The 15,619-nt window shown below is 40.9% G+C and overlaps 1 protein-coding gene across 1 annotated transcript in view; it reads right to left on the minus strand.

Annotated features, from left to right (window-relative positions):
* Positions 1 to 294: 294 nt before the first annotated feature.
* The window catches only part of AK9 (adenylate kinase 9), a 130,710-nt gene continuing 115,385 nt past the window's right edge, over positions 295 to 15,619 (minus strand). Inside the window, exons 30-38 of the mRNA XM_047769141.1 lie at positions 14,951 to 15,152; positions 12,348 to 12,494; positions 12,013 to 12,233; positions 6,231 to 6,427; positions 4,984 to 5,153; positions 4,659 to 4,757; positions 2,464 to 2,566; positions 1,452 to 1,566; positions 295 to 884 (exon numbers count right to left, since the gene is read on the minus strand). Of these exons, the coding sequence (XP_047625097.1) occupies positions 682 to 884; positions 1,452 to 1,566; positions 2,464 to 2,566; positions 4,659 to 4,757; positions 4,984 to 5,153; positions 6,231 to 6,427; positions 12,013 to 12,233; positions 12,348 to 12,494; positions 14,951 to 15,152 (1,457 nt within the window). The 3' untranslated portion in view covers positions 295 to 681. The remainder of the gene's footprint in view (positions 885 to 1,451; positions 1,567 to 2,463; positions 2,567 to 4,658; positions 4,758 to 4,983; positions 5,154 to 6,230; positions 6,428 to 12,012; positions 12,234 to 12,347; positions 12,495 to 14,950; positions 15,153 to 15,619) is intronic.

A 15,619-nucleotide genomic window follows, 5' to 3' on the forward strand; every position in this document is an offset into this window, starting at 1 on the left:
GGATTGAACCCGCAACCTCATGGTTCCTAGTCAGATTCGTTAACCACTGCTCCACAACGGGAACTCCTATCCAGGTGATTTCTAATTGCAAAATAATGCATACAGCATGCTTCCTTGAATACTTGAGAAAAAGAAAAGCAGCAGCCATTTAGTTATCTCAAAATTCATTTATTTTCTTGGGAAAATGATAAAATATCTTTATGTTCATGAAGTATACAAACAACTCCTTTTGTTAAAAATGTAACCAATATTTCTATTTTATTTATATCAATATTAATGTTGTTTCTTAAAGCTTTCTAACTTTCACCACAGAATTTCCTTTAACAGAGACTGACTTTTCTACTGAAAAGGTTGAAAAGGAAAAAGGAAATGAACAGTAGATGCATTAAGTAAAATACAAGGTACCTAAATATACTAAATGGAATTGTAAATGAAATAACTATTTTGTTAGAGCATCAAAGTTCAGGCAAAGAGTAATAACTTTTAAAATCATATGAAAACTTAGGCTTAGGGAAGACCATTCCCTCCTGGCTGGCAGAGCTCTGAATTCACTTGACGTCTGGCAGCCGTGGCGCATCGCTCAGGAGGGGAAAAGCACATCAGGGAGGGCCAGATTTTCAATCTATTTCCTTTTACCCCTTTCAGGTAACTGAAGATTCTGGGTGCAGTTACCCAAACATTCTATCCATTGACTGGGTCTATACTTCTAAGAGAGAGAAAGGTCTGTAATTTATGATCAAAGTCAATGGCTCGAAACTGAGGTTCCTTGTATTTTCTTGTCATCTTGGCACCCAAGTATGTAATGAGTTCACATCTCTCTGTAAATTGCTCCATCTTCTTCTTATATTTTTTTCTTGTATATTCAGAACCTTTAGGATTAAAGGCTGTGGAAAATTTCACAGAACTGTGAATGTTTTGTTAGGTTAGCGAATCATTAAATTAAAGAGAAGAACTGTGGGTGTGATTGAGTTGCACAGCTATGGCTGAGGAGATATCCAAATCCCAAATAAGATTTGGGGATTATTCTATTTTAGACCATAATTGCCTCTATTCACCTTCCTACAAGGCATGGATTACCTAAAGCTGATTATGCTACTCATAGTCCCTGCTTTAAAAACTAGAGGCTCAGGAGTTCCCTTGTGGCTCAGCAGGTTAAGGATCTGGTGTTGTCACCTCTGTGGCTCAGGTCATTGCTGTGGCACAGATTTGATCTCTGGCCCAGGAACTTCTGCATGCCACAGGTGCGGCCAAAAAGGAAAAAAAGCCTAGAAACTCAATTATGATATTTTTGCTAAAACATTGGCTACCAACACTCACACATACCCCATGCAAGTGACCAACCCAGCTTGACAATGCTACTTATCACAATATACTACAATTAATATTAAATTAGTTATGAGTACCACATCATTTCTAGCAACAACAGCAACAACAACAACAAAAAGACATACCTTTTAGATGAAATGCTATATAGAGTAGCGCAGATCTCTTTACACTTAAGAAGGGGAACTTGGGCTTTAAGCATCCTGCTGCATTCATGGCTTTAATTAGAGAAGTTGCAATACCCTGCAGGTAGGGAGTGAATCGTGCATATTTGAGTTTATTTTCTTTCCTTGTGACAAAGAGATAAAGAGGCTGTTCTTTGCCTCAAATAGTCTCTTGGGGTTGAGGATGGAGCTCATAAGGGTAGTTAAATGAGCACTTAGCCAACAGGAAAAAAACACAAAATACATTTGATTAGGAAAAATTAAAAAAACAACAACTACAAATTGACTTAGGGCCAGCTAGGTGATAGATACATGGGGTTTCATTACACAATTCTATTTTTATATGTTTGACAGTTTCTTTTTTCTTTCTTTCTTTTCTTTTCTTTTTATTTATTTATTTATTTATTTATTTATTTTTTGCTTTTTAGGGCCACACCTGCAGCATATGGAGGTTCTCAGGCTAGGGGTCAAGTTGGAGCAACAGCTGGCAGCCTACACCACAGCCACAGCAATGCAGGATCTGAGCCATGTCTGCCACCTACACCACAGCTCATGGCAACACCAGATCCTCAACCCACTGAGCGAGGCCAGAGATGGAACCGGCAACCTCATGGTTCCTAGTCGGATTTGTTTCTGCTGTGCCACAACGGGAACTCCCAATTTGCATATTTCAAATGAAGAAAAAGTTTTACAGGCATTGAAATTCAAAATGAGAAACACACTATATGTCAAATGTAAATAATTTTCTAACATCCTAATCTTCACTTTAGTGCAGCTATTTGGGAATTAGCTATGGAAACAGGCCTTTCTCACACTTTTTTTTCACAACTAGTCAAAACCAAAACAGGTTAAAGGTGGGTTTGCAGCTTAAAATCAGAAAACCTGCCTTGTAGTCATCGTTACCAAAATAAAAGTCATCATTAAAGAAGAGATTGCTGTACTTTTCTAACATCTATACAGAGAAAAGGTAAATGACCTGTTCCAGATATCCAGGCAAAGGCAGGCTAGTGAGACACTTTGGTTCCTTTGGAGGGGGAAGTTTGTAAGGAAGCTTCTGGTTACAGTATTTCGAGGGCGACCTAAGAACACAAAATTCATTAGATCTATGCTCACAAAGATACTCACTGTGTGTACACGGGAAGGTGGACACAAAAAAGACAACGGAAAGGTAACGTTCACTACCTATTTTCCTCCAGATAATGAGAGGGGATGATGAGAGAAGATGATACAAGTGGGGAGATGGGGGCTCCCAGGAATTCATTACCACCTGCTGCACCTGCTAGTCCCACTCACCTCTTCTCCGTGTTATTTTGCACAGCAATTGTACAGAACTTTCTTTATTCTCCTCACACTTTCAACCCTCCCAAGAAACCCCTTGCACAGGTGCCATGCTATAAAAAGAGAAGCCACCAGGATGGAAATTCCTTTTTCTATGGCAGAGCTTACTTCCGTCTAAGAGCAGTCTCCACCCACACTTTGAATCCCCACTCCAGTCGCTCCAGGTATCTTTTTGTTTTGTTTTGTTTTTTCTAGGGCTGCACCCGCAGCATATGGAGGTTCCCAGGCTAGGGGTCTAATTGGAGCTGTAGCCGCCAGCCTACGCCAGAGCCACAGCAACGCGGGACCCGAGCGGTATCTGCAACCTACACCACAACTCACAGCAACTACAGATCCTTAACTCACTGAGCGAGGCCAGGGATGGAACCAGCAACCTAATGGTTCCTAGTCGGATTTGTTAGCCACTGAGCCACGACAGGAACTCCTCCAGGTATCTTAACATAGCAGTTTACCCCTCTCTCCCACCTTTGCCGTTTCCTTCTTTACTGGATCCTTCCCACGCACCTGCACTTACCTTTCCCATCGGGGGAAAAAAGAAAAAAAAGAAAAACCACCTTCGCTCCTTCAATCCTATATCCCTTTCAGCAACTAATGCTGCTTCTCTTTTTCCAGTTAAATTTCTTCCAGCTGAGCTTCATTAGAAATCACAAACGACTGTACAAATTCTAGTTGCAAAGGGGACTTGATCCACATTGTATTTTTTTACAAAATAGTGAGTTAGTTACAAAAGTTTAAAAGTCAGAAAAATGTAAGAAGAAATTTGGTTTCCAACTTCTTGTGAAAAACAGAAATGCCTGGCAGGAGATGAGTAACTGCTGCCCCCTTCAGCTATGTGTATGTATATGTGCTCATACATGTATGTGTGTGGGTCTCTGTGTGTGTATACGCCCACATATATATCTACTCCTATCCCTGCAGGATGCATTTAACATAGACATTCAGTAGTCAGCATGGCTATCATTAATAAGTCTACACATAACAGATGCAGGAGAGGGTGTGGAGAAAAGGGAACCTTGATACACGGTTGGTGGGAATGTTAATTGGTACAATCGCTGTGGAGAACAGAATGGAGATTCCTCAGAAAACTGAATATAGAACTACCATATGATCCAGCAATCCCACTCCTGGGCATATATTCAAAAAAATACATGAACCTGTATATTCATAGCAGCACTATTCACAATAGCCAAGACAAGGAAACAATCTAAATGTCCATCAACAGATGAATGCATTAAGAAGATGTGGGTTACATACAATGGAATACAACTCAGCCATAAAAAAGAATGGAAGAATGCCATTTACAGCAACATGGATACAAGTAGAGATCTTCATACTAAGTTAAATAAGTCAAAAGAGAAAGATAAATACATACAATATCACTTATATGTGGAATCTAAAATATGGCACAGATGAACCTATCTACAAACAGAAACAGACTCCCAGACATAGAGAAGAGACTTGTGGTTGCCAAGGGGGAAGAGGGAGGGACTGGGATAGACTGGGAGTTTGGGGTTAGTAGATGAAACTATTACATTTAGAATGGAGAAGCAATGAGATCCAAATGTGCAGCACAGGTAACTATATCCAATCTCTTGGAATAGACAATGATGGAAGAGAATATAAGAAAAGGAATATATATATATATTTATAAAGGAAAAATATATAAAGGAATATAAATATAAAGGAATATATAAATATAAATATAAAGGAATATATATATGGCTGAGTCACTTTGCTGTACAGCAGAAACGGGCACAACATTGTAAATCAACTGTACTTTAATAAAACATGTAAATATTCAATAAATATTTGTGACTTAATGAATGGTCTCACCTCAAAAATTTCTCAAGTTTTTCTCTACTCTCACAAATATATATACGATCACGATATTCTAAAGCATAGTTAATGCTACCTGGTACTAGGGCTTCATATCTGAAAGACAAACAAACAACAACAACTATGTATTGCATGATTAATCTGCAGTACTATGTAAAGAAAATGTCAACATTCTTTCTCCATCTTTGCAGCTTAAGGAAGAAATAGAACATTTTCCAGGTAAACAATAGGGTCCTTTTGATCAAAATGTTAAGACTGTTATTTGGACCACGCATCCCAAGCAGAGCTATCGTCCTGTGCTTGCATGAGGGTGAGGACTTGCCTTTGTCTGCCATCCTGATAGGTCACTGGACAGTAGCCCTGGAGCTCAGCACACTTAGGGAACCGACTCTTCAGCTCTGATGGCGTCAGCCTCCTGGGGATCATGTCAGCAGGGGGCAGTGGATGAGGAGCTAACGGAGGAACATACTGTTCTGGGTTCTCCAAAAATTTCTATAAGGAAGATTACATCAATGTGACCACTTGAAACAGGAATGCCATGCCAACAAAACTCCACTGAGGCTCTCCCGCTACTCTCCCCGCTTTCAGGAGCAATATTCGGTCCTTCAAACCATCTGAGAGCTGCTTTCTGCACTACCTTGCCTCTTTCCCTGACTGGGAGGTCCTTAGAGCAGGACTTGCAACTGCTTTCATTGAAGGTCTTTCACTCATTCATCCATTTATACAAAAAAATCTGTGGAGCTCTTTCTATGTGCCAGGCACTGGTGTGCACAGTCAGCTGCCACCCGTCTCCTGTCCTGCTGTGTAATTAACTAGGTGGTTGACCTTGGGCAGGGGAGTTAGCATCTCTAGCTTTAGTTATCACTCTGTAAAATGAAGGGAGCAGACCAGGAACACGATCTCTAATGTCACGTCCAGTTTTGAAATTCTGTGATTATCATTTAAATAGGCAGGAAGAAATAAATGTTGTCTTAATAAAGTGATAAAAAATTTCCAATTCTTCAGAGGAAAATAAAATGTTTTAGAGGCATCTGATTAGTTTTCAGCTACCAACGTTTTTAATATCACTGAATTATGGTCATTATACTATCAGAACAAATCTGTATTCTGTTCCATTAAACAGAAATATAAGGTATATAGGGAATTAAAGTGATACAAGAATGTTTAATACACAAGAGACGTAAGTCGGGGCTTGCTTCATTTCTAATTTGACTTCCCTTCTGCACCCTGGGAACAGAATCCCCCAAATACCCACCTGTGGGCTAAGCCCAGATGCTCAGCATCCGCTCCATGGGTTGGCTCATTATTGGGTCTCCCTACTTATTAAGCTGGCCCAGCTGGTCCATCACTGACCCTGAACTTCTTTGTTCTAAAATATGTCTTGGGATACAGTCTTAGGACTGCCCTCTTAGTTGCCTTATTGGTCTCAGAATCACAAGCTCAAAAGATGGGGCTCCTGGTCCCCAGTTCCTGGGTGTTCCCAGCTGTGTCCATCCCTTTCTGTTTGATAAATTCAGAGATAGGCATTTTCTTTCCCTAGTTAATATCTGGAATTAGGAGCAAACTTACATTAAAATTTTCCTGAGAACTCATTTTATAATAGTGACCTCTGAACTCCGCTGCAAATTCCAAGGAATCAGTTAAAGAGCAATCAACTAATTCATATGATTCTGCCAGGCTGACAGGGCAGAACTGTCCAAATTCACCCAGACGAGAAGTCAGTTCTTCAGGGGAAATACACAACTTGTCAATGCAGGCGGCTTTTCCTATTATTAACAGATAAATTGCTATTATTTTGTTCACAGAAAACCACAATTTTCAAAATGAATAATTTCCATTATGTTAGTACTATACAAATGAGTACACACTGCAAATCCAAAAAGAGTAAAAAGCAAAAGTTTCTCTTCAAACCTCCAGCCTCTCAATCCAACATCTCTCCTAAGAGGTAATCACTGTTGCATTTACATCTTTTTCAGATTTTTAAAGTACATTTGCATTTACATATGTATATATTTTTTGCATATAGAATGCTTATGCCACTATACTGTAAACATTATTCTGAAACTTGCTTTTATCAGTTAGTTATGGCCTTTGACATCTTTCCATATTAGTTTATATGATCTACCTAATTCTTTTAATTTTTAAAAAATTAAAAAAATTTGTTTTCTCTTTAGGGCTGCACCTGAAGCATATGGAAGTTCCCAGGCTAGGGGCTGAATTGGAGCTGTAGCTGCTGGCCTAAGGCACAGCCATGGCAACACTGGATCTGAGCCGCATCTATGAACTATGCCACAGCTTGTGGCAGTGCCAGATCCTTAATCCACTGAGCGAGGCCAGGGATCCAACCTGCTTCCTCACGGACATTATGTTGGGTTCTAAATCGGCTAAGCCACAACAGGAATTTCTACGTATTTTTTTAAATTGATGCATACTATTCCATTGTATAAATGTGCCTATACTTAATTTATCTGTTGATAAAGGTTTTGGTTGTTTTTAATTCTTAGCTTTTATAAACTATACATATGTTACAAACAATACACACACATATGTAGTTGTATACACACATGCATATCAACTTGCTAAATATTTAAAATTTTTCTACGGGATAGATTTCAGGAAGTACAAATAGTTTGTTGACATGATGTTACTGACACAAACTTCTCCCTGTGCCCTGATGGCACCCAAGGGAGGGGAAGAACATTTATCCAAAAGTAACCTGGTTTATCCTAAAGGGTCTATTTTGTTTTTAAAGCCCAAGCTCATCCAATGGACAGGTTTAAGAGTTTTATCCCCAGTACTCCACTAGAATGGGCACTCAAAAGCAATATGCGGGAGTTCCTGTCATGGCGCAGCAGAAATGAATCTGACTAGGAACCATGAGGTTGAGGGTTCGATCCCTCGCCTCACTCAGTGGGTTAAGGACCTGGTGTTGCCATGAGCTGTGGTGTAGGTTGAAGACTCGGCTCAGATCCCATGTTGCTGTGGCTCTGGCATAGGCCGGCAGCTGTAGCTCCGATTAGACCCCTGGCCTGGGAACCTCCATATGCCGCGGGTATGGCCGTAGAAAAGAAAAAAAGAAAAAAAAAGAAAAACAAGAAAAAAAAGCAATATGCAATGTTACAGAAAATAAAGTAACTTTTTAATCCATCTTAGTTATAATGAGCAAATTTTGATCCCAATATATTTTATTATCAGTTCCTTTCACAAGTCAAAAGTTTTACTTTTTTTTATGTGAAGGTAAGTCTTAGACTAACTAAAATTATGAAGCATAAATTATAGTTTAGTTTGCTACATGACAGTGTAAACATAAACTTTATCCTGAGGGCTGGAGTGATAAGCAGAGGAATGCAGTGGACTGCTGGCAACACTGGAAGCTAATAAGATGCCATGAGGCAGATTCTCCCATAGAGCCTTCAGAGTGAGTACGTCTCTGCCAACACCTTGATTTTGGGCCTCTAGCCTCCAGAACTGTGAAAGAATACGTTTCTGTTTAAGTCATCCAACGTATGGATTTGCTACAGCAGTCTTGGGGAACTAAGAGTTGCAAAAGACGGTGATTTCTGTCTTGGCACTCTTTTTTTTTTGTCGTTTTCTAGGGCCACACCTGAGGCATATGGAGGTTCCCAGGCTAGGGGTCGAATTGGAGCTGTAGCCACCGGCCTATGCTAGAGCCATAGCAATGCGGGGTCCAAGCTGTGTCTGCGACCTGCACCACAGCTCACAGCAACACTGGATCCCCAACCCACTGAGCAAGGCCAGGGCTTGAACCTGCAACCTCATGGGTCCTAGTCAGATTCATTAACCACTGAGCCATGACAGGAACGCCTTTTTTCTTTTTTTTCTTCTTCTTCTTTTTTTTTTTTTTTTTTTTTTTGCTGTCTTGGCACTCTTTCTTGCCTTATCTTGTTCACTTGAGAAAGCAAGCTACCATGTTGGAAAGGTCCATATGGCAAGGAACTGCAGGTGGCCTCTGGCTAACAGCTGGCAAGATGCTGAGGCCCTCAGTCCAACAACCCTCAAGGGATGAAATTTTGTCAACAACACATGAGGGCATGTGGTAGTGGGTTCTTTTCCAGGAGGGCCCTCAGATGAGACCATAATCCTGGCCGACACCCTGACTAAGGGGCCCTAAAGCAGAGGATCCAGCTAAACCTTGCCTCAATTCCACAGAAACTGTGAGTGCGTGTGTCTTGTTTTAAGCTGTTAAGTTTTAGAATAATAAGTTACGAAGCAATAGATAAACTAATCCACCATACCATCCATTGTTTGTGACACAGATGAAAAGGCCAAGACCCAATAGTCCTTTCCTACAAAATATATTACACTGCTATAATATTACAGTGGTATAATATTATTATTAAAAGAATTATAATGCACAGTACTATGGTGTAATAATATATAATGTTGTTAAAGTATATAGTATTATACAAGGCTATAATATTATACTACATGGCACTATAGTTTTATAATCCTAGGTTGCTCTTTAGCTCCAATGTGCTGACCTCACCAATCTTGACAGGTTTAATTACAGGGTAATTTAGACTCAAATGACTTCAAGTCTTAAAAGACACTCATATATCTCTTTTTCTGATTCTTGGAATATTCTTGATGACATTTGGTGTCATTCTTTATGTCTATATACCTTCTTCTCTTTTTATTTTTCTGGCCACACCTATGGCATGTGGCAGTCCCTGAGCCAGGGATCGTACCTATGCCACAGCTGTAACCAGAGCCATAGCAGTGACAATGTCAGATCCTTAACCTGCTGAGCCATGAGGGAACCCCTATATATCCTTTTCTGGAATGTGGCAGAATGAGGAAGAATCTCTTTCATTTTCTAGCCTTGACCTTGTCCATTTTATCAGAATAAATTGGCCCCAATAGAGGAGAGTCATTTGAATAGTGTGCAAAGGAAATGGAGACTATAAAAAACTCAAAACAAAATTCAAATATTCCGGTACAGATTATCAGGCAGAAGTGGAAGCAGAAGAGCAAAAGGGCAGTTTCAATGAGATGAAACTATTCGAGGGAGAGGTTAGGATACAAGGAACAATGTGGTGGATACTGTGGTGCCCCATCCAGATCCCTCTTCAGGGCTGATGCCCCCCGCACCCCCCACTGCTAGAAACATCTGTGCTTGTGGCTCACAGCTGCACTGGGAATTGTCCCCTCTGTCATAGGTTATACCCCCTCGCAGAGTGACCTTTTGTGGATGACATATCAATGGAAGGATATGAAGCCTGGGGAAATTTCAATTTGGGAAATTTTGAAGGCCCATCCTAAATCCAGTGCTTCCCTGTGGCATCTACCGAGGCTTCTGTTTCTACCATATTGCAGGTCAGTTCTCCCTCTGCTCTCCCTTCACTCCCCCATGGGTGTACCTCCTAATTAGGGCTGACAGATAAAATACAGGATGCCCAATTAAGATTGCATTTCAGCTAAACAATGAACAGGTTTTAGTATAAACCTATCCTGTACAACATAGAGGACAGACTAATACTAAAAAATTATTTGTCATTTACTCAAACATTTAAATTTAACTGAATATCCTATATTTTTATTTGCTAAATCTGGCAATTCTACTTCTGAGAGTACTTCTTCTTTTTTTTTTTTTTTTTGTCTTTCTTTTGCCATTTCTAGGGCCGCTCCTGCAGCATATGGAGATTACCAGGCTAGGGGTCTAATCAGAGCTGTAGCCACCAGCCTATGCCAGAGCCACAGCAAGTCGGGATCTGAGCCGCGTCTGCAAACTACACCACAGCTCACGGCAACGCCAGATCCTTAACCCACTGAGTGAGGCCAGGGATCGAACCCTCAACCTCATGGTTCCTAGTCGGATTCTTTAACCACTGAGCCACGACGGGAACTCCCTGAGAGTACTTCTTGATAAAGCTTCTGCACAGAACTTTTCATCTTGAGTCTGTTGTTAGGCAACCCAATCTAAGGCAGGAAGAGTGAAGCAGGGTGACAGAAAGATGAATGAGGCACAAGTTTACTTTCAAAGTCTGCTGTGGAATGTTTTCCTAGAGTGATGCTATCCAAAAGTTACTGGGAATAGGTCTAAAACTCGGTTGTCTCTTCCCTTGCACTCATCTTCATGCCTTATAATCCTTAAGTGAAAACAGATCCCCAAGCTGCTAACAAATAGGAATGGGAGATACTGGTTATGCCCAAACAATGAATCAAGACAAGATTCAATGATGCCATTATTATCAGAATCCTCACTGAATTTTTTTTTGTATGAGATTCTGTCATGTTGTTCCCTCATTTATACCTTATCCCTATTTTCCAAAGTTAGACAAAATCATTAAACAGATGTCTATAAGACCCCTCCAGACAATTCTTTGGTGTCATCACTCCTTTTAGAGACAGGAGGTGTAGATAATTTTCCTTCTATTTTGGGTATTTTAGGAGAAAAATCAAGAAAACTTCCAGGAATAGATAATCCAACATTTTCTTTCACGGATTCCAAATATAAATTAAAAGACATTCTATGTTCAAATTAAATTTCTAATACAATCAACATTTCTTTAATACCATAATTTCACTATGTAAGAAGTAAAAATAACTAATTCTAGATTTCTAAACAAAATTTTGCCTAGTGTCACTCCATAGACCCCTGCCCTCATATATACTACCATTCCTGAAACTAGCTTTTTTTTTTTTTTTTTTTGTCTTTTAAGGCTGCACTTGCAGCATATGAATTTTCCCAGGCTAGGGGTCTAATCGGAGCTGTAGCCACTAGCCTAGGCCAGAGCCACAGCCATGCCAGATTTCAGCTGCGTCTGCTATCTACATGACAGCTCATGACAATGTCAGATCCTTAACTCAATGACTAAGGCCAGGGATTGAGCCTGCATCCCCGTGGTTACTAGTCAGATTCATTTCCACTGAGCCACAACAAGAATTCCACTGAACCAGCTTCTGACATGGCATTCTAAACACTATCAGACTCTTCCAGTGAGACACCATGCACTGCTTTTATATGATAGGTTCACATGGGCAGTCAAAAAATGACAGCTTGAGTAAAGGCACTTATTTATTAGAACAAATATACATGCCCACGATAACTGGAAAGTATGATGTTTATCAAATACTGATTAAGGTAATGGGGACAGAAGTTTCCTATTGGTTCAGAGGGTTAAGGATCTGGCATTGTCATTTGTGTGGCACAGGTTCAATCTCTGGCCCGAGAACTTCCAGAGGCCACAGAGAAACGGAAAAAAAAAAAAAAAAGTCATGGGAACAAATGTTCAAATTGAGTGAATTATGGTAACTTGAGTCAAGCATGCATATATGTAGACTTCAAGTTCACATTTTATTTTGTTTTCAGGGTTATCTGTTTTCTTACCTGCTTTTGTTCTTTCCAGGTATATCTGTATGTGTTTATTCACCATTTTAACCTTCTTAATGACTTCATTCCATACCCACCATTTGCTGTGAAAGCCGTCAATCACATACCAGTTCTGACGCTGTTCCTGATAAAACTGCCTAATATCACCAATATTTTTGCGGTACTTTGAGTTCCTGACAGCTATAATCTGTGAGCTGTTGTGCAATGGATATGGCAAACTAATAGAGAAACAGAGAAGGAATGGAAAAAGCTGTTAAAAACCTTAGAAATCTACTTCCTTTTCTGGATGAATAAAGGTCATTCCTTTCATCACTGTTTTTGTTACATGTTACCTTGTTTCCTTTTTTTTTTCCACGAGCAATCTTTTGAAAATCTCTTTGGAAGGCACATCCAACTCAAAGATGACCATGGGGATGACTGACCGATCTTCCAAGAGACTCACTTGATATTTTGTTACAGGGTATCCATCGATTACAACACTAACAAGGAGAAATATGAAAACAAAAACTCCAGATTTCCTTCTTCCCAGACTTGCTGTCTTCCAGAAACAGTCTGTTTTTAGGATTAGCCCCATGTTGTTCCTTATGTAACTTGATATATTTTGTTACCTTGCCCACTTTATCTCTTTTTATCTCCTTTTTTTCCTTTTCTTTTTAAGGCCACAGTCACAGCAATGCAGGATCCAAGCTGCATCTGCGACCTACACCACAGCTCATAGCAACACCAGATCCTTTAACCCGCCAGGCAAGGCCAGGGATCCAATCTGCATCCTCATGGGTACTAGTTGGGTTCTTAATCTGCTGAGCCACAAAGGGAACTCCTTTTCTCTATATTTTTAACCTCAGTCAGCCCAAGAGCCAGAAGGAGGGCAGAATGCATCTGGACACAGCTCTTATTCACACATGTAATGTATTGTAGAGCTGTGTTTTGGCAGACTTAGAGATAATACGCATAATACCATGAACCTTGTTATTTAATTGGTGCTGTTATTCTAAGCCCTAAAGAGTGGAAAGAGCATGAGTTTCAGAGGTACACAGTCTTAGCTCTGAATCCTGGTCTGACCTCTCTAAGCCTCAGTTTTCAGTAAAATAGGAGGAATCATCTAACCCTTAGAGCTGTTTTAAAGATTGTAGATCAAGGATATAAAGGACCTAGTAGTAGATTAATGAACATTCCCTGTAATGGGATGGCTGGCATGGAAAGGGTTACCCATCCCTGATCTTAATATTGTAGTTTTATAGCAAAGAGATATTGTAAATTTTTTTTATTGAAACATCAGTAGCAGTAAGACAAGGTGCCTTGTAAACGAAGATTTTTAAGAAGCACATTAAAATGTTTTAAAATTTAGAAAAGGTCCTAGCACAATTAACAGTATTTTGCTAAGAGATAAAGCAAACATGGGAAAAATTGTTCCGTTTTTTTTTTGGCCACACCCACAGCATGTGGAAGTTCCTGAGCCAGGGACTGAATCCAAGCCACAGCAGTGACCCAAGCTGCTGCAGTGACACTCTGGATCCTTAACTGAGTGCACCCCAAAAGAGCTCCAGAAAAATTGTGTGCTAAAACTTTTTTTCAGTAGTAAAATTCTGTGAGGAAGCTGGGTGGGGAAGTGGAGATGGGGAACTGTACGGTATCTAGGAGAGCATCATTTCATCAGGACCCATCAGGCCTCTGAGCAGAAATGATGGAGAATTTATTAGTCCAATAGTCTAAGGTAGTGAGTGTCAGTGTCAGAGGAGGAAGAGCGGCTGTCTGCAAATCCTGGGGGAAGTGGCCCCGAAGCCAGGAAAGCCCCTCTGAGGTGGGAGCAAGCTGGGCATGGTCTCCAGGAAGAGCTGGTTTGTCCTCCCTCCATGCTTTCTAGCTAAGTCTCTAGGCACTAACTAGTTCTAAGCTCCACTGCAGAGAGGATTATAAATTAACCCAGCCTGCAAGCCTACAACAATGTACGGATGCTGCCACTCTGGCTTTAATAGAGAGCAGCTCAACTTCTTTGTCCTGTGAAGAGTCACTGGAGAGGGCCTCAGACTAGGGAAATGCAGGGTGACTGGACGGTCACTGTCCTGATATTAAGATAGAATAAAACCTCTGTGACTTTGCGGTTATCCTCACTGAGACTCTTCACATGCAATGCTGCACATAAGAGAGGTGATCACTCAGTCTGCACGGTCCCAGGGCCTTCTCTGGGGAAAAAAACCTGATACTCTAGAATCTGCTCCCTTGCAACTGAATTAGGAGAACTGTCCAAGGATTTGATTAAGGACCAGTGGTAGCAAAAGACAAGGAGGCTCCTAATATAAAAAACCTTTGAGTATATCAGTAAGATTTTAGGTCAGCGACCCAGGCTCAAGAGCAGGGCCTTAGGTTTTACCAGCTTTTACTCCTGGGCATGACCAGCAGCGGTGTCAAGGAAGCCACGGTTAAGCAGAGGCGTGTGAGCTGAAGAGACAGACAGTTGAAGCTCAGGGCTCTTCTATCCACACGTGGCATTAAGGGGGGAAGGGGTGCTGCTTCCTGAGCACAGAGCTGGGCCAGTGAGAGACCACCTCTAAGGGACCCGTACCCCCCAGGGGGCAGGGGAGGGCTATGCCTTCACCACCCCATGGGGCAGCGAGAAGCTCTGCTGGGCTGTGGAAGTCACAGGGGCCTCCTTCATGGGCTGCGTAAACCTGGAGACTTTTTGAGCAACTCAGGGGTTGCTGCAGGGAGTGAAGGGGCCTCCCGGCTATTCTGGCATGTGAATGTTTGAGCTTAGGTCTAGCTTGACAGAAAATTAAAATATGTAATCATACAGGGGCCCAGAGTTGGAGAAGCAGTTGAAAGCTTTACAAGAGCTTTCAACTCCGTTTAAGATAAGTGTTTTCATTTCCAGTAATTTCTTGAGAGATTTAACCCCATCCTGCTCCCTCTCCGCCCCCACCCCACGCCCACTTACCCTGCGGTATTACATACACTTCCCATCAGAGATAATTCTAAGGCTTGAATAGCCAGTTCATCAGGGGCTGTCATTCCTTTATGAAGATGCCAATTTAGCATAAGTGCCAGCTCTGTGTCTGGCTGGTGGTTTAACACATAACGCAAAGCTTCTCCTATTGACAAATGCTTTAAGCCATATTCACTTGACATTTTTTTGGCAACTGAAAAAAATGAAAACCTTAAACTTATTCCATTTCACAAATTCATCAGCTAACTTCAGTTTCAGTTTCTGGTTAATTAACATCAACAGTAAGTTAATCTTCACATTCTTTAAAGAGATTTCAAAAATTAAAATTGTAGGAGGTCCTGTCATGGCACAGTGGAAACGAATCTGACTAGGAACCATGAGGTTGCAAGTTCGATCCCTGGTCTCGCTCAGTGGGTTAAGGATTGGGTGTTGCTGTGGGTGTAGTGTAGGCCGGCAGCTATAGCTCCAATTGGACCCCTAGCCTGGGAACCTCCATGTGCCTCGGATGAGGCCCTAAAAAAGACAAAAGACAAAAAAAAATTGCCACATTTTACTGAATTAATACTGTTCAAAGGCCGATCACTATTAGTACTTTAAGTATGTGTCTGATGAATCTGGTTAATGAGCCAAATCTGTGACTTTTTCTCATAACCCAACCAA

The sequence above is a fragment of the Phacochoerus africanus genome, chromosome 2 (genome assembly GCF_016906955.1).
Source record: "Phacochoerus africanus isolate WHEZ1 chromosome 2, ROS_Pafr_v1, whole genome shotgun sequence".
In the NCBI taxonomy this organism is placed as follows: domain Eukaryota; kingdom Metazoa; phylum Chordata; class Mammalia; order Artiodactyla; family Suidae; genus Phacochoerus; species Phacochoerus africanus.